This window comes from Toxotes jaculatrix, chromosome 6 (assembly GCF_017976425.1).
Source record: "Toxotes jaculatrix isolate fToxJac2 chromosome 6, fToxJac2.pri, whole genome shotgun sequence".
Taxonomy (NCBI): Eukaryota; Metazoa; Chordata; class Actinopteri; family Toxotidae; genus Toxotes; species Toxotes jaculatrix.
The window spans coordinates 17087785-17111898 of record NC_054399.1 but is presented as its reverse complement, the minus strand read 5'-3'; the positions used below and the strand labels follow the sequence as shown (position 1 = coordinate 17111898).

The 24114-nt window shown below is 41.6% G+C and overlaps 1 protein-coding gene across 1 annotated transcript in view; it reads right to left on the bottom strand.

Moving 5' to 3' along the window:
- The window catches only part of adamts10 (ADAM metallopeptidase with thrombospondin type 1 motif, 10), a 45815-nt gene that overhangs the window by 8057 nt on the left and 13644 nt on the right, over positions 1–24114 (bottom strand). Inside the window, exons 5-19 of the mRNA XM_041041174.1 lie at positions 21739–21907; positions 21075–21277; positions 19744–19827; positions 17056–17201; positions 15547–15590; positions 14986–15091; positions 13132–13278; positions 12738–12879; positions 11591–11698; positions 11102–11247; positions 9928–9991; positions 9689–9791; positions 6819–6952; positions 4371–4494; positions 1121–1201 (exon numbers count right to left, since the gene is read on the bottom strand). Coding sequence (XP_040897108.1) covers positions 1121–1201; positions 4371–4494; positions 6819–6952; positions 9689–9791; positions 9928–9991; positions 11102–11247; positions 11591–11698; positions 12738–12879; positions 13132–13278; positions 14986–15091; positions 15547–15590; positions 17056–17201; positions 19744–19827; positions 21075–21277; positions 21739–21907 — 1801 coding nt within the window. The remainder of the gene's footprint in view (positions 1–1120; positions 1202–4370; positions 4495–6818; positions 6953–9688; positions 9792–9927; positions 9992–11101; positions 11248–11590; positions 11699–12737; positions 12880–13131; positions 13279–14985; positions 15092–15546; positions 15591–17055; positions 17202–19743; positions 19828–21074; positions 21278–21738; positions 21908–24114) is intronic.

Below are 24114 nucleotides of genomic sequence, written 5' to 3'. Positions count from 1 at the left end.
AGGGTTAGTGAAGACAGTAAAGTGCATGGAACAAATAAATGCACTAACAGTTTGTGAAATGTGCTTCTCTGTTTGTGCCTGACAGTTGAGCTGAGAAATTCCTAACATCTCAGACTCACAGTCACAATAAGGAAGGTGACGTAAACTGTTTTTCCAACCTCTGCTGCTCATAATAGAGTTTTTTTCACAGTTGACATTTTGACTTGTCATAGCAGGAAAAGCACAGATGAAACAAATTTCATTCCATCAAGCGTCCCGGTAACCCATGACCAGCATGCACAACACCAGGACCTTGAAAATAGCTCATCTAAATGAAACGCCAGTTCCCATTTGTGACAAGCCAAAATGACATGAACAAGAATGACCCACATGACATGAATGAAGCACAAACTGGGCTACATACACCATGAGCTACTGCTGTATTTTTCAAGGCAGAATTTTTTTTTCCCAGCCAAGTCAATAATAATAACAACAATAAAAGCTGCATTCAATTCCAGGCATTCTCGATCCAGGGCTCTGATATGTTGCATGCTGGCTCATTGGTTTACCAGGACGTATAACTGGAGTCATCATTAGCCTTATTAACGACACCTGTGCTAATCCTGCTCTCGCTCAGTCAAAATGTCTCCTGTAAAAAAGTATACTGAGTTCACAGTGCTGTGCAAACGTTTTATGCACGTCATGCGCCCAAAACCTTTGCACAGGACTGTATATATCACTGATAAAGGCCTTTGACTTGTCTTAGTAGGAAAAGCACAGGTGTTACTAACAACATTAATGATGGCTCTGTTCTGTTGTGCACCAGTAAGTTGTGACAGTGAGCCAGTTTGCACTATCCCAGGACCCTGAACCTGAAGCACTTGTGCTTTTTCCACTATAACAAGTCAAAAAAGTCTGGTGTGAAAAAGGCCTATTGATTATCATCAAGCTCTTAGTAGGACAACTAAATTTCCAAAACTTGGGAAGGAGGTTAAACAAGTACATCTTAATACTATATAATTCCTAAAAAGATTAGTTGGTGTAGAAGCAGCTTTGTAGCTCCCGTCGTAGGTTTCCCATTTCTTTACCTATTTCCCTTGAAAGGCAAGTATACTAAAAGTTTGCTTGAATATCATCTTACCAAGGTAATTGAGGGAGATGTTGAGCTCTTGTATGTGGATGAACACTGATCCTTTGGGAATTCTGACCACTTCTTCATAACCTGAGACACACACAGACCCACACATACTCAAAAAATGAAAGCAAGGTGAAGGAGGTTTATTCACTGGGGATCAGGGGAGCAACTCATAAGTAGTGTTTAGCTCTGTGGGACGCCAATGGACTAAGCAGAGGCTTCAGATTCCAGTTGCATTCCTGGGCAGCTGGCCTTAGCTGCTCGGCTCGGCTCTTTGCTAGAGAGCAAGAACTATGCCAAGAGCCGGCTTCTCCTCTCTTCTTCCTCTCTCCATTCGCCTCCATCTGTTTTGGTCTCTTGTCCCTTTTCTTTTTACGCTCATCTCGCTTCCACCCCGCCTCACTCTGCTTTTCTCAGCTCTGCTCTGCTGTGCAGCCCTGTAAATAACTTCAGCCTCACTAGATGAAGAAGGGATAAAAAAAAAAATGGAGGGATGAAATATTTCCTTCCAGCGCTTTGACCACAAGAGGAAAGGAGAGGCTTGGCTTGTGACCTCTCCGTGGAGCTCTGAGAGGTTGGACCGACCCTGCTCTGGGTTTCTAGAAGGAGGCGTGGAAGATTAGAGGGAGTTTGAGGTTTTTGGCTTCAGACCCAGACACACACAGAGAGAGCAAAAGTGTGAGTGCAAGGTTCCTCTGTTAACAATCAGAGGGCCTGTGTTGTTAACAGAGCAAAAGAGCCGTAAACCCCCGACCCATGACACTTCAGTAACCCCTCACCGCCTACCAGAGCCACAGGCTGGACAGATGGAAAGAGACTTAAAGGGACATTAATGCATATAAGCTGAGAGTACAGAGCTAGAATTAAGTAGCACAGCATCTTTAAGAAACTTCAACTTTCACTTTTTTTTCAGATGGAGAAAACTCCAAGTTTGGCTCAATCATAAAACACTCTGTATGTTATAGTAATAGAACATCAGAGCTGTAGATAAAAGGTTTCTTGCTTGACATATATTTCGGTATTGTTGTGTCTCACTGCATAAGCTTTTACTCACATTTGCAACGCTTCCCTCTGTGCCAGCAGACAGAGCCTATTTAAATCACTGAAGCAGAGATGAGAAGTGCTGGTAAAAGCTTTAGGAGTTCAAAGAAATCAAAAGCTTACTGTAGACATGACTGAGTGATTCTACAAGTCATGAATCTGCCTGTGGCCAGAATAAGCCTTCAGTCCTGGGCCTGGAGTTTGAGTTTGGTTAGAGATGAGACCATGATGTACTGCCACCAACTGAGTTTAGACTTTTGGAACTTTTGACGGTTAAGCATGTCGTGAAGTGATCTCAGTTTACTAAAGGTTTTAGCGGCAAAAAAGCATCTGGGAAATTAAACACCTGAGCTGAATCAATATGTCCATAAAATCTGAGAAAATAATCCTAATGATGGCGTCTTGGTGTTTACTAGCCTTTACTAGTCAGGAAAAGTCTAATTAAGACACTGTCTAGTTGAGTGGTGAAAATTGTAGGAGCTGATATTTTTTTTAGCTTGACCAGGAAATCTCGACCTTTGCTACATCTCTCTTGACTGGTCACTAGCAATCCCCCAAACTTACTAAAGTACAATGCTAAAATTACTGTAACACCCCTTTAATAATAGCTTTGACCACAGACACCATCCCCAGGTTACAGAACACATGACCAAACTACCTATACTTCGACTTCAGCCTTACTAACGGATTTTTTCATTCCAGTGATAATGTCAGATATTTTGAGGGTGGCTGAGACCTCAGCTGGGGTTGACAGACTGGCCTGGTCACTGTGGTCCACAGTAGGGCTGCCTGCTCAGGGTGTGTCCCCTCTGAGGAATCCTGGAAGGGGGTGAGTGGTGTTGACAGTTGGGTGAGAGACTCTGGAGTTGGTGTTGTGGTGAGAAATGGAACCCAGAATAGATACGACAGCAGCTGGACCTCAAGCCACACTGGTCGGACCTCACCTAAATCTGTCTGCCACGTGTTCCTGGGTGGCTGGTGGATAAATATATGTAGGCATATACAGTTCATGGTATGTATATGTATATATTTCTCGGTTTTGTTATGCGCTCTGTATATGAATCTGTATATGATATTGAGCTGACCTGACTCACTGTATTTGTTCATTTATGTATAAGGTATTAGTTTAGTCTTAATCTGCAGATGTGTGAAACTTTGTCTAAAGGTCTAAATGAAAGCTGTAAACCTTACAGCTACTGACACTGCTGATCATACTATTCTACTTGATTTATAGTGCCATTATGATAATATTTCTGTTCTAATATTCCAAATATAATTTTCCCCAAAAAATAGAATAAGGACTTTGGTTCTAAAATGGTCTTTCTGACAGGCAACTTGGTAGGTTCTAAGTCTCCAAAACTTTTTTTGTGGTGTACCACAAGGGTCGATTCTGGGCCCTATTGTTTTCTCTTTTTACTTGCTTTCCCTTGGTCAATAAGCAATAACATATAATTTCATTTGTATGCAGATGATAAACAAGAAAATCTTCCTCACAACCCTACACAATGTCTATACTGATGAAGTGATGCTTTTCTAAGGCCTACCAAAGGACGTTAAGGGACCAGCCAGGAATGTATACACTTTTTTGAATAGAACTTTTAATTTGTCCCTTGTGGTCATAAAAAAGCCAAAAAAAATAAAACAAAAACTTTGATGTAGGCATGATGGTGGATAAGGCAAGTGACTGTTACTATCTGTCATGCCAATTCTAAATCTGGGCTGCATCAACTCTCAGCTCAGAGTAAAACAGGTGCTGAGATAAATGACTGTTCTGCTGCTACGTGGAGTTTTACTGGCTTTATCAAATAAATAACCGTGACAGTATGCTGCTTTGCATGTGAACAGACCATTATATGATACATTTTGAATATCTGGGGTATCCTAACTCACTTGGCGAGGAAGCTTTCCAAGATGCATTAACAAGCCACAGTATCAGAATCCGAAGGTTGCATGTGCACATTTTTGGCACGAGAGAACAATTATGTTGCATAACTTCTCATGGTAAATGCCTCATGTTAACTTAATCTGATTCTCAGAAAAGAGGAGACAGTTCCAGCACTTAAGTCAAAAAGTGAACCATGTTTGACCCCTGCTAATAAAGACAGGAGACAAAAATCCTCCATCTATGTTTGCACAAACGTCTGTGGCTGCAGCTCCCAAAAGTTAATTAATGAGATGAGATGAGATGAGTAAAAGAACCGCTTGATTTCTGTACCTCCTTCAGGCAGCGAGTCGTTGAAGAGTCCCTCCACAGACACGCAGCTGCTCCCGTCACCCCCACAGATCCGGCAGCGGTCCTCGCGAACGTCCGAGCCGAGGATGCGGTCACAGCCTACGTGCTGTGAGAAGGGAGAAATGAGTGAGCTGCAGGGTCACTCAGGGTCATGGGTGAAGGGGCACAGTCAGTAAGTCGAGAGGTGTCAGAGGCCGGGCTGAGGGATTACCTCTAATGTCTTCCAGACCACTTTTCCAAAACACAGAAATATCAGATGGTAAGTCCAGATGTGTTTTCTGATGCTGTGCAGACATAATGCTCTTAGGTTGCTAAACTCATAGCTGTCGACATAAATAAGTTTCATGATGAGCAAAGCAGGTGGTTTTACTCAAACTCTTTCACAGTGAACCAAACCTAAACAAAAGTACAGAAAATGAATGTCAACTGCTCTGAATCTCATATATTCACATGACAGTTGCTTATTGTAGAGAGGGATAATGAGGTTTAAGTTTATTATTACTTTTACCTTGATTAGATCACAGACAAAACTAAACCCAGAGTTAAATCTGTGATTCCCCCCATGGTTATCTGGTGGGTTTGTAATGTGGGTAATGCTGAGTTTTTAAAGTTTAAAATGATAAAATGTCACAACCAGAAGGAGGCCTGGGAAATTTAAATAAAACTACGGTGCTGGAATATGAAGTGAAGTGAGAGATGGCACCTTGCTGCTTTCAAAACTGATTTTCAAACTACGCCTTGGTTTGTGTATCATCCATTCATTCAGTTATTTCACTCTAGCTGTAATTAGTATTTTGTGCAACATAGGAAATGTGTAAGCCAAAACTATGATTAGGAGAGTCTATGTGCACCTAGGATGCTGAGCCAGGCGCACCATAAAAGAAATTTGAAGTTTTATTGTGCCTGTTAAAAACTTATTTTGAAAATGACAGCCCAACTGCAAGAATAGCTTTTTTCAACAAAGTCTAAGTTGCATTTTTTCAAATCTGTACTTTACACTTTACAACTGAGATGGATTAGCAGTTGAAATCCCTGTGAGAGCATAGCCTCCACCTGTATTTACGTGGTCTGTTAATTTCATGAAAGGACAGGTGTTGCTAATGTTTCGTACATGCTATATTATGTCCAAGAGATCCGGGAAAAAGCGGCTCTAGCAGACATGCCTTTCGTCTGCAGCGGCATGTTCAACTGGACCATCTGTTCGTAGGCCCCCTTCTTCTACCTCCCCCACTTCTCCCTGTCTCCTTCTGTTTCTCCCTTCTCTCTTATTGTCAGACGCCAACTCCTGAACCAAAGCCAACGTGAAGCTGCAAACAAGAGATAGAGGTTTCTCCACAGTGTTTGAAGTTTTATGTGTGCTTAAAGTATATCTGAGGTGAGACGACAGAGGAGGGGGGAGGAGAGGGAGGAAGAGGCGCTGACTGGATAGCAGACAGAAAAAACTGAAAGACGGAGGAAGAGAAAAAAAATTGAGGGACAGAGTGAGAAAATGAGTGGAATGGAGAGATGTAGAGAGTCAGAAAGGGAAAGAGAAAAAGAGACAGATAATAAGATTGCAGTGAATGAAAGCCAGTCTGCAGAGCAGACAGACTAACAGCTGAGCAGGAGGGTCACTGAGTTTCTACAGAGCAGAACAGGGCAGAGTACAGGGAAAAGAGAGGAGTGAAGGAGGAGGAGAGAACAGAGAGGGGATGTTGATAAACAAAATCCTCTTTTTGGATGAGATCAGACCAGGATCTCCAGCCTACCTCAGCTCCTCAGTCTACCTGAGACATTTCAAACAAAGTGAGGGGGTGGAAAAATAAGATAAGCACTCCACAAAACAACAAGCTGACTGTCCTGAAATTGTTGCTTCTCAGTTTTTTTGTATTTGTCCTCACATATTTTACTCCCTGTGCAAAGAGTCTACTTATTTTTAGAGTGGAACTATGTCCAAAAACAACAGATTGTGAATCAACACCAACCACGTAAACTGTGCAATATTACCATTAGGTTTTGGTTTTTTGGGTCTATAATGAGCCATAGTGTGAGTGTCAAAATGGATTCCAGCGACCTGTTGGAGCTCCAGGTGGTCTCCACTTCATCAAAATGAACTGCAGTTTGATGTTTTGTTTTGTTATCAGTCTGGATTAAAGGGAGAGTATCAGCAATGGGAATCTCAGGCTGCTGCCAAAGTTAAGGTAATTTTTCAGTTCAGCAGCTGATAGTTTACTGGTGTAAACCAGACAGTGGCGGCTGTCCAGAGTCCAGAGAGCGAATATAAACATTACTATCTCAGCTCGAGACAGTCTTGTGTTGGTTCTTTATTCTGCTGCTTCAGCGTAAACTGTCTGTTCACATGCAGACGTGCACTATAACTGTTTGTATTTCGACAAAATCCTTGAGCGGATGTGTAGAAACAGAAAAACACATAAAATCCTCTTATCTCACCTTACACTCCCCATTTACGCACACATCCAGAGAGTCATCTCGGCAAGGTGTGCCATCCACCACAGCTGGAGCACGCTCTGTGTAGAAGTTGTAACCTTCTGCCAGGCAGTTAAGAGAGCAGGGCTTCACCCCACCTGGACACACAGACACAATTAAATGAAGCATGTGGTGAACAAAAAAACAAAAAACAAAACTTGCCTATGTCTTACTGACATATGTAACTGGTTGCAAGTCTTTGTTCTGCTGAATACAGTGCATCCTAATAAAGGGTGCAGAGTGAAGAGGCAGAGTAAGAGAGAGAAGAGTCTGCAGGGGAGTAGGAAATGTTTTGCAGAGCTGACAACCAGAGAACAAGCAGCTGAATGTGATTAGGTCCCTGCTTCTCTTGAAGATATTCACACAGACACATAACTCCTGTTCGACCTCAATAAAGGCATACAAACACTGGAAATGGGTACAGCAAGACTGGCAAAAATTAAAACTTCAAAAAACAACTAAACTTCTCAAAAGTGCACACTCTTTTTACTCGCGTAAAGAAAAAGCTGCTTGTGCCCCACAGCCAGGCTACTTGTTACAGCAGAGGTGGAACAAAATTTCTAGCTCCTTTGTTCGGTAAACCTGCCGATTACAACAGTCAGCTTGTGAACATGTCCAAGGATACCAAATATAATTACCACTAGCCTACACTCATATCCCAGAAAGACAACTCCAGGGGTGTTGGAGACGTTACAGAACATCTCTGACAGCAGCGGTAATTAAACAATACAGCTGCATAGAATAGAGCCCTCTATAGGCTGCACAGACATTTATAATATGGCCAACTGATTCTAGGTGGTATAAAGACGTGCACATGCATATGTGCATGCATATCTTTCACTCTTGATATGCTCTGTTTCTTTCCCTACTATGACCATGTTTTTCTACATCCCATAATAAATGAGCCCCACACACACACACACACACACACACACACACACACACACACACACACACACACACACACACACACACACACACACACACACACACACACACACACACACACACACACACACACACACACACACACACACACAAACAGTTGCTAGAGGTTTTCTCAAGCCAAGTGGTATATATCCTTCATTCATCTGTGCAGCTCGCCAACAGCTCCACTATTTTGAGTGGCTGCTGACATCAGTCTGGGCTGTTTGTTTGTGCTGGCAGTTCGGAAGCAGGTACAGTACGTACTGGGAAGGAGAGAGAGAGAGAGAGAAGTAAAGAAAAAGTGAGAGAGAGAGTATGCACTGGCAAGGTTTGCAGATGATAAAGTGGTCAGACCACAGAAAACTACAATTCCCAGGGTGCCTAGCTTTGGCAGGGCAATCATGGCTTGCAGCAGGGTGTGTGTGTGTGTATGTATTATAACTTGCAGGGTGTGTTGTATGGAGTGTGAAGGTTGAATGTGAAGGCTGTTGGACTGAAAACAGCCATGTGGAGCAGCTTGTTTAAAAAAAAAAGCTGCTTAAAACGACAGACTTTTTCCCCTTTTTTAATGAACTGACTGTCTGAGCTGAGAGAGGGAGGCCGTCTGTGCTCTCAGTGTCTCAGGACAGGAACTAGAAAGAGAGAGAGATTGCATAATGTTGAACTAAATAAAGCTGGAGAAGGAGAAAGGTTTAGAGAGGCATCCAGCACAGAGATGATGGAGAAAAAGGGCAGACTGACGAAGAGGAAGTTGCTCTTCTCTGAGTGACAGGGTAAAAGTGACAGGAGGAAGGCTGAAATGAGAATTTGTGCAGAGTGAGAAGGCTGCAGAGGACAGAAAAGGGGCTGGGCGGTGTGATCTGGCCTTAACGCAGGGCAGAGTCGATGGCTGTGTTCCTATTTTAACAGCTGCAAGGGATTTCCATTGTAAAATCAGCTGACTTGATGAAAGGAGCACTTGTTGCCTGAAGTTGGAATTGGCTGACCAGCCATCTCTGTAAGCCATTATGTTATTGGAGGGCTAGATTAAAAGCAGTTATGTCGTTGAAACTATTTATCTTTCACGTCCAGTGTAGTGCTCATCAGAAGCAAGGAATTCTTGCAAGGCATTGTGGGATGCATGGTTCCCTTCGGCCAGCATCTGTGAGCCAGACAGGGGAGAGTCTGCAGCTTCGATTCACTTTCTCCTCACTCCTCACACACACACACACACACACATCTTCATATGTTCACCTATGATGCTCTGTTCTCTCTTCCTCTCTAGTTTCTATTTTTATTAATACAACTTCTATCCTTGTCTTCTCTTTCAAAGAAATTTTGGCAAAGATGTGGAGCAGCATTCATATATTAAATTATCACAGAGTCACTGTAGACTTGAATTTGTCTTTAGAAAAAAACAACAACAAAATATACATGTTTTGGTAGTTAACTCTACAGTATTAAACTACTGAACAGACATAATATATCACATACATCATATAAGATGGCCAATTTTCTATTATCATATCAGGTATGTTTTTAAACATGTATGACCATGCACTTGAGTGATGTGACACTACCAAAAAAGTTAGAGGGAGTAATAAACACAACTAGTCAGAAGTTGTACAGGTTACAAAAAACAAACTACCAGGACAACCCAGAGAGAATCACTTCCTGGTTGAACCACTGACTTATAGAGTCAGTGGTTCCTGTATGGTGAGTGGTTACTGATAACATTTTGGGTGTGCACACTTTCGGTTTTACCTCCAAGTGAAGTGATTTTGTGTATTACTGCCAGTCCCAAAGTAAAGCAATTACTTTACCTAGCTCAATGCTGTCATTACCAAGGGTCAAAGAGGTTAGTGGAGTGGAGATCACCACAGATCAAAAAAATTCACAACCCACACAGAGTAGGTTTACTCACTCACCCCCTCTGTATGGCTTCCAGGCGTAAAACTTTCCTCGGAAAGGAACGCTGTCAAAGTCCGAGCACTGAATCTCTCTGAAATCCCGAGAGCCTGCGGGGCACTCCTGTAATGCGCGCACACACACACACACACACACAGTACATGCTAGCAGTCATGTGCAATGCTCATACATAAAACACCTTCTTTCAAGTACTGATACAATGATGGTGACGATGAGGATGAAGAGCAGTGATACTTACATCAATATTGCAGGACCTGAAACGCTTTCTCTCCCCTAGACAATACTTTCCACCAATGGTTGGCCTACAACCAAACACAAACAGAATCAGGCCAGTCGGTCACATCTGAGTACAATTTACCAAGATCTGACCTCTGTCACATCACCACACAGCGCTGGCTCCTGGTCTGCTTTGCCTGCCTTCATCAGTGTGTTTTCAATCTCGCCGTCTGTCTCTTTTATTGCTTTATTGTCTATCAATGGCCGTCAAGCCATGTGCAAAACGATGCTAATAAATGATACGAGACTGCCTCAGATTTGGGTCAATTCACTCACAGTTTAATCAGTTCAAGATGAGGGATCAGGTGACTGATGCAAAAGTCTGCTAGTCATCTTGAGATGACTCAGTCTCTGAATTATTTTATACATAATTAAAATAAAAGAATTATTTCATACACAATATCTAGATTTATATTATATATGTCTAGAAAAATGGGTTTCATAACATCATTGGCTATAAACAGTATTTAATGTGAATCTGTCACTTCTGGTCCACAGTTCAACCATTCAGTACAGCTGAGCTAATTTTTCTACAAGTTTACAAAATGAAAATGGAAGCTCTTATTCCCAAACCAGGGGTTTGAAATCCTGACTGGAAAACAAAGTCCAGTGATATCCACCTGTCCAATAAGATTTTAAAGATAAAGTCTTTTCAAGTCCATCTTAATACGACACTCACACGGCCAAATGCTTGTTCAAAGAGTTATGGGTGGCTGTATTTATTCCCCCTCTCCGCACTGACAGAGAAGTAATATTCACAGAGCAACAACACTGTGCTCTCTGTATAAAAATGCATTCAACGCTCAGTTGCTACATCAAGCTGTTATCTTGAAAATGATGGGTTTTTGTGTTTTCATGGACAGCGTTTCTTTGCTAAGCTGTGGCAGGGAAGGATTCCTGGAAGTGGATGTGGATTTGCCACTGGGACAAGACACTGGTAATAAAGCTATATACACCTGCCAGGGGCCAGGACATAGACAACCACTTCATTTGATCGTTCTCTCTTCTCAGACCCCTGAACGCTTATATTAACTCTAATTTTGAAATGTATTTTTGCACAAAATGAGGTCTGTGAATTGTGTCTAGTGTACAGTGCTGTTGCTCTGTAATAGAATGGTCATAGCTGAGACCTGTACCTGGGGCTGTCACAGTGTCTGATGGAAGAGGAGACTCCACCGCCACACGTCCTGCTGCACTCTTCCCAGGGTGACCACAACCCCCAGCCACCGTCCACGCCCTCTGGACGAGTCCCATAGGCCACACACACCCTCTTGTAGCACCACTGCAGTAAATCATACTCATAAATACAAACAAACCCACACAAACAAACCCAGAATACAAGGTAGCTCACAGCCCCAGGAAGAGTTTTTTATTTTATTTTTTTAACTTGGTTTGTGTCTTTCCGGATGATTTTTTTGCCTTTAAAATGGTTCATCTTACAAATATTTTTATTGGAAAACATGTCATCCAAACAAAACAACAGCCAAGATGAGTCAGTGTGAGTTTTTATTCTTGTAAAAAGCAGGAGGGCTGGTTCCAGATGAACAAAATCGACCTCCAACCTACACCAGCAGCACTGTTATGTCCAACCGTTAAAAAGAATAATGTAGAAAGTGTTTACTTACGCCTTTCTCTATCGTGTTGGTCTGACAGATGGTTCCCTCTGCAGCGGGAATGCTGCTGGTGATGCAACGGTTGCTCTTACTCATGCACCAAAGTTCACTGCAGACTTCCTGTGTGTGTCAGTGAAAGGAGAATAAGATACAGAAGATGAAGGGGAAAAAACAATTATAAAGACACAGTGGATTCGCTGACTCTTCTCCTTCTACAGCAATGTCTACAACACATGGGGCTACGTTTTATTGTGTACATATGCTCCGACCACGTAGTATCGATAATAATGAGTCTATAAAGCAGTGCACTGTTCCAGATGTTCATTCGCTCTGAGCCTGGCCCTGTAAAAGCTGACCACGCAACGAAGTGGATGGTATTCTGCGAAGGTACTGCAAGATATTTCACGTCATTCCAGAGAAGCCGACATGAAGGAGAGAGCCAAAGGAACAAGAATCAGAGAGCTAATTATCGGGTACATTGATGAGAAAGGCTGTAAATGCTGGTGGAGAGAAAGCATGAAAAACAGAGAGAAGAATGTAAACACACCCCAACAGAGAGCAAAGCATATAATCTAAAACTAAAAGTGTTGCAGTTGTGTCCCCACATGGACTCTTGATACATGAAGATGTTTTGCAACATCAGGGAGGTTTCATCACTTCTGATGTATCGCACAGCTGATATTTCAGAACTGACACAGCAAATCCAGCTGCCTTGATTTAGGATTGAGAACTACCTCTAGACAATCTGGCTGACTGAAAATCTTTATAGTGCCTCGTTTCTTTTATGTTACATTCTGTTCAGTTTATTTCATTTTATTTTCTGCGCTTTATCTCCACGAAGCCAAGCCACGTGTTAGATTTGATGAGTTTTTCTACCCAAATGGTTTTTAGCTGACTTTGATTTGGAAAATAAATGTGCATATGTATATTGTTTATACCACTTTCGAAAATAAAATGCAGTATCTCAAATTCACAAGACCTTGAGAACTCTGATTGCTCGGGCTGAAGGTGATCATTTCAAGACTTAAAACTGTGATGAGCTTTCTACAGTTCAGCAAAATTATTATTATTGGGGTGAGAAATGTTGGGTGATATGCTATGTACCGTAAAACATTATTTTGCGTTTTTAGACAAAAAATAGTGTGGACAGAGAACTCACCGCATATTTACATTGTCGAGATCTAACGCCGTACTGGAAGCGGCACTGTTCGTCTGCATCGTAGGCCTGACCAGGGGCTGTGGTGGGGTACACAAACTCCTGCTTGGGGGGGACGTTGTTCAGACAGGAGCCCATACCTGAGCTAAAGCAAACCAGACAGAAGAGAAAAGGGGGGAAATTTAAGTATACAATAACTGGCAATGTTTCAGATCCAAAGTAAAACAGCTTTACTGAACCACTGAACAGAAAACAGATAATTAAAGTGAAGCGGATTTGCCTACTGTCAAGACGCATCCGTAACTTGAATGTTTCTCTGACCATCAAAAATTTCTTTCTGAAACCTCTAATTACCAAATTATTTATGGTGTTGCAGATATCTGATAGGCTGACTCACTCCAGGAAGCTGGTGATGTAATCCCGGCTACAGGCGGACCAGATGAACGGGTTTGTCTTCATGGTAATGTGGTCAGCCATCAGCTTGGCGGTCTCCTGGCTGCGGGGGCCACAGGCGTTGCCCATACCGTCATGGTTCATTCCAAACCTAAAGCCCATGATGATACAGTGACAACACTTTGAGGCTGTGCGGATGGGGACGCTGGAAAAAAAGATCACTGTGGATAACCGAGAGGGATCTACAGAACAGAGATATGAAAGTGTACAGTCCACAGCTGTCAATCAAGTTTTCACCTTCATCTATCAAAAATCTGTGAAAAGCATCAAATCCTCACATTCGAGAAGTTGTTATTCACTTAATCATTTTATCAGTTAATCATTCAAGCTTTACACCTCTCAAATCAAAATGCAGTTAAAAAACTGGAAGACAGAAAACTCATGTCCAGAAGATAAGTAGTTGTTATATAACTGTCCGTTTTAAATATGACATGGTAAAGGGATATATTTATGACATGACACCGTGACAGTTTTTCTTTCTTAACATTCATGACAGCGATAACGCTCACAGTAGCTGTGTTTGGGCCTGAAATATAAATGTTCTGAAAGCTTCCTATCCCTCAGCTGAGTCATTTCTGTCTTGGTCTGTCTTGTCTTTTGATGTGGGTATCCTCCACCACAAACAGGCCTGCATTTAATCTATTGCTCCACTGTGATGTCAAAACAATTTATATGGCAATTAAAAACAACTGTTGATTGTGTTCATGCTGCAGAAACCAATTGTATGCACACATGCATTCATGTACGAATCAGCATACTATGTCCAGTCATGTTGGGTAGCTACCTGTATTAATCATTAGGGAGGCAGGACCCTGATGGATCCACCACCTGTCCTAATACTCCCCAGTGTGCACACACTGAGCCATACGCATTTAGTCTGGGGAAGAAGAATACTTCCCAAAAATAAAACCAACTCAGTGGTTTCTCAGAAAAAAAAAATAGAATGAAATCAGGAATCTCTGTTGATTTACTCTATTCATGACAGAAATAAGGCTTATAGGCCGATTCAATTACCAGTTACTAAGTGATCCAGAACATCTGTTCTAGTAAACCACAGTGTCTCCAAAACTCAGGCATCTGCAGGTGCTGCACCAACCCCACGTGTTACCAATTCCACTGGCAAATAAATAGTGTGACTGAATGAAAATATACAACTATTAACACTCAGCTGATGGAAATGACTCATGGCACTGAAGATTACATAAACTGTCTTTGGAGATGTGGAATCTGAGGACAATCTCTCTGCGGAGGGAGGGATCGGCTCGGACCAGACCACAACAAAAGATACATGAGACACCTCTGGGATCCCTTCAGAGATATTTTCTGTTTTGGGCTCAGCTAGAAAAACAGCAACCATGGATCTGGTAGGGATTCTGTGTTTTTCCACACAGGGTTATGTACTTCCCCTCAGCTGTCATAGTGGGTCATAGCTGGATAAGTGTGAGATCTATACGCAACATTGTGACGCTGTGACTGCTTGAGGATGAGGTACTATATGTATCTTTTCTGTTGTCTGAACTCTTAAACAGTGCATACAGTTTGCTGCCTGCAAAGGTCCTGTGGTGCAGATGAATTTGTTCTTGGGCAGCCTACTTCCTTAAAAAATGTTAGGAAGTAGATGCATTTTGATTTTGCTCAAGAGGGTTTTATTCAGCCACAAAAATAAAAAGATAAGTACGCTGATTTCAAAAAAGAGAGAGAAAAATATAAACAAAAAGAATTTTTTTAGGACATTTGTAAAGCCTGGAGATGGAGATGAAAATGACAAAGGCAACCTGTGTGTGTGTGTGCTACTCACGTGTGTCCTATCTCATGGGCGATAGTAAAGGCTGTTCCCAGGCCAATGTCTTCATTGATGCTACAGCTCCTCTCTGGCTCACACATCCCTCCTACAGGAGCCAGGCCTGTCTCACACAGACACACAGACACAGACACAGACACACACACACACACACACACACACACACACACACACACACACACACACACACACACACACACACACACAGTAAATGAATATAAAATCATAATATACTATAGGACACATCTTAAAAGAATCTCAACTTCTGGGAAACTGAAAGAGACTGAAAATAAAACAAAATTAAAGCATTCTGGCCTTCCAAGTAGAACTTTATTAAAAAATAAGACTTTACATTTACATTTTTGTTGCTGTGAGTGAAGCAGCAGCTCTGTATGTTCTTCTGTGGAATTTTAGTTCAGTTTATGCTGTTATAAATAAAGGACCAACAAACACAATACACCTTCCTGTAAATTATCCAAAGATGAAACACACAAGATGAAACTTGATGTATGTCATGTATTTTTTGAATGAAAATGTGTGTGTGTGTGTGTGTGTTACCTAGGGTTTCACAGGGCTTGTTTTTTTGAATGCAGATGTCGTACCTGCAGGAATAAAGGAAAATGAGCCAAGCTATTCAAAACTAATACTTATGTACTAACACATATAAGAAAGCAGATGAAAGCTGCTGTGTATGTTGTAATAACACTTACATATGGTTACAGAGACATACAAATGCGCTATAAATGGACAGGCAGTACATTCCTGAATATATACACACAGACAGACAGTGGACAGCAGTGATAGCAGACAGATATAGTTTTAAAAGAACAATAGCAGGAAATCTTGGATGGTCACTGTGGTGTCATCTGTCTGGACAGCTTCCATCCTCTGCTTGATAAATGCCATCATAAAACCCAAAGGTTCTCACAAAGCCACCACCACAACCACACCAGAAAAAACAGCAATGACATGCATCTGTTGTTAATGCCCCCTTTATTTGACTGTTAACCTCCTGCAACACAAGCTTATAGCAGATTCGGTTAGAAAGAATGGAAAAGTATTTGTGGCAGCTCTGCCAAGCCCCATCAGATGACTCTGACCAAACCATTGTTGTGCCGTTTGCTGAGGCACATTCCTCAGTCAACAGCATCAGTGTTTTATCTGTTTAATATGTGTCTACCACTGTTATGTCTGTTCCCGTGCAACAGTCTAAGTAACAGAGCGGAGTTCGACAAATGAATCGACAACTGCTTTGCTTTGATTTCTGCTCCCTCTGTCATCCTCTCGAGGTGCCCCTCCAATTTCTTTAGGCTGCTTCTTTCAAAGAAATTAATCTGCTGTTGTTTCTCTCTCCCTCCTCAGATGCTCCTGAGATCTCTCTCTTTTCTGCAGATACTGAGCTGGGCAGAGCGAGCCCCAGCTATCGTCACCCCAGACAGGACAAGGTACGGCCCAACTCTCTTGGACTTCACTTAGTGGAAGCCTACGAGCAGAGGGGCTGGGAATGTAAGAATTCAGCTCAGAGGAAACACTGTTTTAACCCTTAAATGAACAGGAAAACAGACTAAACATGTTCTTATTTACAAAAATGACCAGGAGAAGTTGTAGCAGGAGGCTGAGGTGTATATATAAACCTATTACAGAGCTATGTAAAGCCACACGTTTGCCAGTGTGATATAAATGGTAACATTTTATTTTACAAGTCTGCAATTTCCTAATAATTTTCTGGAAGGTTTCAAGGAAGGAACAATGTAATTTGGTACTGTCGCAGTGAAAACGGAGACAAAGTTCCAAGAAAGTTATTTGAGTTCATCTATTGTATCACTGGAAAATTAATTCTCCATTTATGTTGAACTGTACGCTTGCCTGTAGACCACATTTTTTAAAATCAGCTAGAAAGCAATTGCAATGATGAAGTGGAACTGTAAGATGTACATTTTCCATACAATTAGTAGTCCTTTCCAGGAGCCTTCCTATGAATTTACAGTCACATATCAATGCCTTTCTAAGAAATTATAGGAAACTATAGGACCATGTGTGACAGGTGTTTCTGTTTGGTGTCCTGACCTGGTGATAAGCACAGCAGTGTCGTGGTGAGCAATCCCGTTGTCTGGTATGGCGTTCCCATAGCTGCTCCGGTGCTGGATGGTTTTCTGCCACTTACAAAAGCTGTCTAACGACTTCCCTGCATGGTGGTTTATCTCCAGTGTTGGCTGGAAGAAAGACAAGAAAGGAAACATGGAATCAAAAGCAAATTAGGAAAATAAAATTACATTATTTTAATTATAATAATAAAATTATTTGGTTTTTGCACAGATAATTTAGATAATATAAAGTTATTCCAATGTCATCAAAGAGGAGATTTCAAAAATGAGATGACAGGCCAACAGTACTATGATAACCTAGCCCTGTCTTCTTGTATTGCAGTGTTTCAGGCTTCTTTTCCTCCCCAGTATGTTAGTCTTTCTGTCCTGTGAAAATCATGTGTCTCCAAAACATCAACTTGTCATTAGATAAGAAGAAAAGCTGTGTTTTCATCTTTGTGACTATTGGATAATCCAATGGCTTTTCAGGTTTATTTAGTGTAAGAAGTATGGGAATCTTCAATTTACATAAAAGAAGAAATGAAAATCACCAAATTTGGATGTAAATGTAAACAAAGTTTAGATTGCAGTCTTAAAAAGCTTAAAAAACCTCTCTCTGCTGTATCAAAGATACAAAGCAAATGTGAAGGTAGGATTAGAGTGAAGGTGCTCTCTAGTATTATGAGTGCAGAGAGGAGAAGGAGACGAGGGAGTGCACTGCTGGCCACAGCTGGCGAGAACTCGTAACCCAGGAATGCATGTGGTGACATAACTAGTAATTGCCTCATCCCACAGTCCCTCATTTCTGGGCCCACTGCTGGCCTGGTTTCCCTTTTCAGGGGCAGGCTTGCCGTTTTCAGACCTGGAAACCAGCATCAGAACCACTCGACTCGGACTACTCTCAATCCTGTCCCGACCTCAACCTCAGCGGTCCATAGAGTAAGAATAACAGCACTAATACTACACACCGCTAATGATCCTAACATTTACTTCTTTACTCTCTCAGATGACAAACATATCCGAGCGGTAAATTATGGAGCTAATTTTGAGGCAGTATGAACAGTATGAATCATAAATGTTCCCTAATAAGACATCTATGGAGGAAACCTCAAAGCCACACTGTAATGCCCCTTTAATTCAGTTGTGATTCATCTGTCAGATCGCTAGAAGGTCAACATTACGATGGAGCCAGCCGCATCGTCTCACCACATGCTGTTAATGGCAGGCTAATAAGGTCATTTACTAGGTAGTCAGAAGGCTCAGTCATGTTCTGAGCTATGCTGGTAAGGTTATGCACTTTTTATGAGCTGAACTCCTGCCTTGTGGTCACTTGCGGATTCTTACTCTGTGTCCTTTCTAACCTCCATTCACTTACTCATATCATCCAGAAATAGGAACAAGACCAAGAGCTGGCAGCCATGCTAGCAGCTTTGTGACAATGTACATTGACACAGCAGTGCATTGAGGTAAAAGCTAACATCAGCATGCTAACATAATAGCTCAGTGTGTTAGCATGCTAATTGATAATTAGCACCAAACTCAAAGTACATCTGAGGCTGATGGAAATGTCATTAGTTTTGCAGGTGTTATTAAGTCACAAACCGAAGAATTGGACAAAATTTTAACCTGAAGTCACCAAAGTTCTTAAAATTCATCCTGAGGGGAACATGAATGTGTTCACCACATTTTATTCTAATCCATCCAGTAGTTCCCAAGGCATGTCACTCAAAACCAGGAAAGTCAACCTCAACGCCAACAACAAAGTCTATAGGAATAACCAGCCAAAATTTTGCACCAATCCATATTTGACTGGATAAGTGAAAACTTGCTGGTGATCACCAAACTCATTATAGTTCATTCTCTGAGCACAATGAATGTCTGTGTGAAATATCATGGCAGTCCACCCAAATGTTGTTGAGACATTATACAAAAAAAGAAAAATATCAACCTTATGGTGACACTAGAGGAAAAGGCAGAAGATCACCAAAGTCAGGGAGATTCATAGTCTGTAAACCATGAATGTCTGTATAAACTTTTAAGTCAATGCATCCATGAGTTGCTGTGAAATTTCAATGTGGATAAAAGTGGTGGACTGAATGACAGCGCGTGGCTAGAAAACATTGGTAAAATGACAGACTGGACCATGTGGAATCTGGTGAATATGGAGCCTAACGGTGTTATTTTGAATGCAAGACATTTGGTTTTGTTCATCTCCTCTGGTGAAGCAGATTTTGACGCTAATGTGTTTAACATCAGCGTCTAAATCTAACTTTGAGATTTCCTACACCCTGGAAGTGCGTCATAGCAATGGTCAGAGAGGTCACTGTTCACTACAGTAACAAGCTGGACAGTCACAAAGCAGTTCTGTCTGACAAGCACAAAACTCCCCTCATTCCCTGACTTCTCCGCCTTTCCTCACCCATAACCCTCTTCCACGCCTCCCTACATCCTCTTGTCCCTTTCATTACACCCACTACTCACAAGACGCCTTTACACACTCAGTCCACTGGGAGTGGTGGAGGAAAAGACACTTAAGCCAATAATTTGACACAAACAGGGAGCGCATAGATGGTGCTCAGGGAGCAGTTTTGTGCAGTCTGGACAGAAAAGTAATGGGGACGAGGACACAGAGACACATACAGAGACATGATTAAAGGAGAGGAGTATTTACCTGGTCTTCCATGAGCAGGATGAGCCGTGTCACCACAATGTTGACTGCATTCCCCAGGCTAGAATCCTGGAACAGTTTGGCAACCTGACCTCCAGGGAAACAAGAAAAGACCAGTCTTAAAAACAGCTGATAGACCAGTAGAGCACTCAACACTATAGTGGAGACAAACTAGAAAAAGACACAGTAGTAATCCATCCTAAATAAAGATTTGTAAAGGCAAGAGAAGACACAGAAAAGACCAGTCTTGAAAATGAATGAAAAACTACCACAAATTGTGAAAAACAAACAGCCTGATTCAGCTATGATTTTCCTGTTAAAAAATCAAACAGACGTGGGCTAACAGGGCATCCCTGTCTTGTGCATCTACTGAGACTGATTTAAAACTATAACCAAACACTCAAGGAAATAGACTAGTATGAAAGTCTTAAAAGATCTGTACAGTCAGTGCATCACAACATCACAAGTGCCAGAGATTATTAAAGAGTTAAAGCACCAACAGTAATAAAAAAGAGCAGAGCTAAAACCACTACCAGCACTAAAGCTGCACCCTGACACTTGTCATTATTGGTGTCTGGTGCAATTTGGCCCACTTTGCTCGACACCGCTAAAGAGACGCTGCTGGATTCTGTGATTTTGTAACACTCCAGATGCAACCTGCTTTGTAACAATAGCAGCTGACCAACCCTTCATTAAATACATTCCTAACATGTGTGTGTGTAAGTTTAAAGTGATTAACTGTGTGTGAAGTGATCCCTAGTGACAGGAATAGTGCAGATGATGACACACAACCTAAGCCTGTCTGCCTAAAACATGTGGTCTCCAAAAGGAGAAATCAAAAATGGTCCACACATTTGTTTTTCTTTCTCGAAAAATTATTCATGCAACTAAATAAGCCTAAATCTGATTTATTTCAATTTAATTTGGGTTTTTTGACACTTCAATGTATAAACAAGTTTATGTCTAACTAATCCTTGGCAGTAAAGACGCACTGAACCTTATTTCTGTCACTGTAGACATTTCTGCTCTTTCCAACTGAGTCTTTAATCTCTCTTTCAAAATGTTTTAGTTGACTCCAAGCTATTCCTTTGTTTTGCACAATGCCAAGTCACCAAACCATGACTGGCTGATGGACTGCTGCTGAAAGCTCAGAAAAGCTACAAAAACAAATCATCATCTTCACCACATTGTCTCATTCTGACTGTTTTATTGTGTAACTTGGCACAAAGCTTGTTTTTTTTTTCTGCCGTGCGTGAGAAACTTCACCATTTAAATTCATGAACAATGACACCAATAATGCTGGGGAAGTGAGTTTTTTGTGTTGTGAAACTTACAATATTCATGACAGCCAGGATGTACTGCTCGATGTCCCTGCGACCATGGTAACCCACCATCATCTTGTCGGCTACCACCAGGGTCTCCACATAACGCTCCCGGCTAACTGAGCGCTTCAGAGGTAGCTGGCTGCGGCCGACGTGATGAGGAGGCGTCTTCAGTGTCCGCTGCCACCATGATGCACCCTTCATCGGCTTTTCATCTGAGAGAGATCACACACACATTTTCAACACATGTAGGAAGAAGAAACCCACAATAGCACAGCAGCACTTCGGCCTAATCATTCACTTTATGTTTTGCATTTGCTGTAACTTGCTGAGAGACCTGTGCTCATCTGAAACACTTTTCCAAGCAACCAGAATGATACCTGAGCACACTTTGGATGACTATAGAGCAGAGCAGCATTTAACTACAACATCACAAGGTCTGAGTTTGTTTTTTTTTTTTTACTTTTATTTGTCAAAATATAGTTTTCAGAACATATTTTGCTTTTTCAGCAACGCCCTGTAACAGACTTGGTCACACCCAATCACAACTGGGAACTCAGACACAACCACAATCTTCTTGCTGCTGGCTGCTATGCAAATCAGCCTGGGGAAGTTTACTACTTCATTCAGGACATTACTGCTGCTACTAAAAAGACCAGAATATCTCCCCTCTTACCAATGACTCCACAGGATAGGCCCTTGTACTGATGGCGAAGCGATGACCGCTTGTAAACCACATGGGGGCGCCCCTCTGCTCTCTCCCCCCTCTCCGTCCTGGTCTGGTTATCTGGTGAGACAAGGGGTTCAATCAGGTACTCCTCTCCCCCTGCAACAATCACCCCCTGCTGCAGAGAGACAGATATGTGGAACAGAATAGAAAGAAACAGAGTAGAGTAGAATAGGATAACAGGAACAATTGCCATCATGATAAAAATATCACAAACTTTACAGTGCAAAACAAACTGATTTGTTTTGCTTTTTTATTAACTTATTATCCCAGTGACATCTACTGCCAAATGTGCATTAAGAAACAAGGTCACAACTTCAGTACAGCAGTTAATACAGAACAATCCATCAGTGAAAGGACTGATGTTTCCAATCACCTGTGCTCTTAATACTGACAGAAAAAAATGAGTTACAAATCAGCAGGGCAAGTTTAGGTTTTAGGTTTATAGAAGAGATGACTCAGAGGTCCTGTGAGGGATCCTGGCGCTAATGAGTGAGAAAGCTAAAAGCTGCATAGTAAAATCTGAGCTGCAGATCTCAAGGTCAGTTGCTATAGGTGTTGCCCTCCATTTATGATCACTGCCTACAGCAATACTGGTCTGCTCCCACGGTGGAAGAGGCCAAGGCCAAGGAAAAAGTGATATTTTAAATCAAAATAACATTTATATAATCTTTGTTTTTTTTTTAGAATTTCTAACATTTTTTAAAACTTATCAGTAATTTCTTTTTATATTTATGCATTTTCCCCCATTGACAGTAACACAAGACATTTAAAGACTTTACCTTCAGCTCAGTGAAATTTCTTGACAAGTCTTTGATGTTCACAGACTAAACAATGTTTATAAAAAATGATCAGAAGGCTAACTGATAATGAAAATAAATGTTAGTTGCAGCCCTAATTAGCTGACAGTTAATATTAGCATCAACAAAGCCCTTAGTGAACAACAATAAATTCAACTCTCTGGCATAGACATGGACAAGAAAGGTACAATTATATGTATTATTATGCTTATGTCTCAGGTCTCAGACTGTCCAACAACTGTTTGGTGAAGAAATTAAACTGATTCTATAATTAGATCCTTTTCATATTAGAGATAAAAGCCTGACATTATCCTCATACTGTATTGCTCTGTGCTCCCACTGTCTCACTCCAAAGACTGTCCCTCTTGTCCCTTTTTAGATCAGAACCCACCAGAACAAACACACACACGAACATACAGACAAACACACGTGAGAGCATGAAAGAGTGAATGAGAACGAGAAAAATGAGAGAGTGAGGCGGAGAGCGATACACTAACGCTTCCTTTGATTCTGCTCAGATGTGTTGGCCTCGGTCAGAGCGAGTGTCTCCCCTCGACTCACTGCGGCAGCTTTCAAAGTGCCTTTAATCCCATAATAAAGTTAGTGATGCTCCTCTGGACACACAGCCCGCTCACTGGATGTGCTCATGCTGGTTTGACCAACAGTAATTACGTGTGCTGCTTATTAACGCTTTGTGAACACATCTAATCCTCAGCTGTGTACACAACTGTTATTGTGAGCCCTGCTGTTTGGAGTGAGAGGATACACAGGTACACGATGATATGAATGCAGGAAAAAGATGGATCAACAAAATGATGCATCACAGTTCAGAATATCAAGTCAAGTGATTCAGACAGGGAACTGACTTTGAAGCATCAACAAACAGATGCCAGTCCTCTTTTGTGGGGTGCTGAGGTGACTTCGTGACAACAGGAAGTAAATGAGTTGGACTTAATGCTATGTACTATGGGATAAACAAGTCCACTTTGGAAAACTGCTGAAATTTCAAGAAGGTTAAAACCAGATGCTCAGTTCATATTTTTGCTCACAGCACTGCTTCCTGCAACCTGCCTTGTTGACCACAGCTTCGGTTAATAATCTCCTACTTTGAACTCTCTTAAGAGAACAAGCCAGAACTTGATGCATTGTGTGTTACAGGCAGACGTTAAAGGCCTCAGTATGCTTCAAAGGAAGTGCCTGTTTAATCATCTAACAGTGTTTGAACCTCCTCCTCCCACAACTTTCCAACAGAATCTGCATCCCACAACTTTCCAAAACAGGCAACCCGACAAGTACACCAACTTCACGCAGTGTCTGAACTTCTCTCTTAAGCTTGCTTCATTTTTTCCATTGTTTCCACAACTACTTCTGTTACTTCATTCTCTGTCTGAGAATGTGCACCATTATCCCAATTTGTATGATTCGCCTTGTCTAACCCCTCTCTATGACAGCTGCCTTAGGCTGCTGGGTAAGTGTCTTCCAACCACACCACAAGGCAAAGGTGTTTATAGCTGTTTCAGCTGGC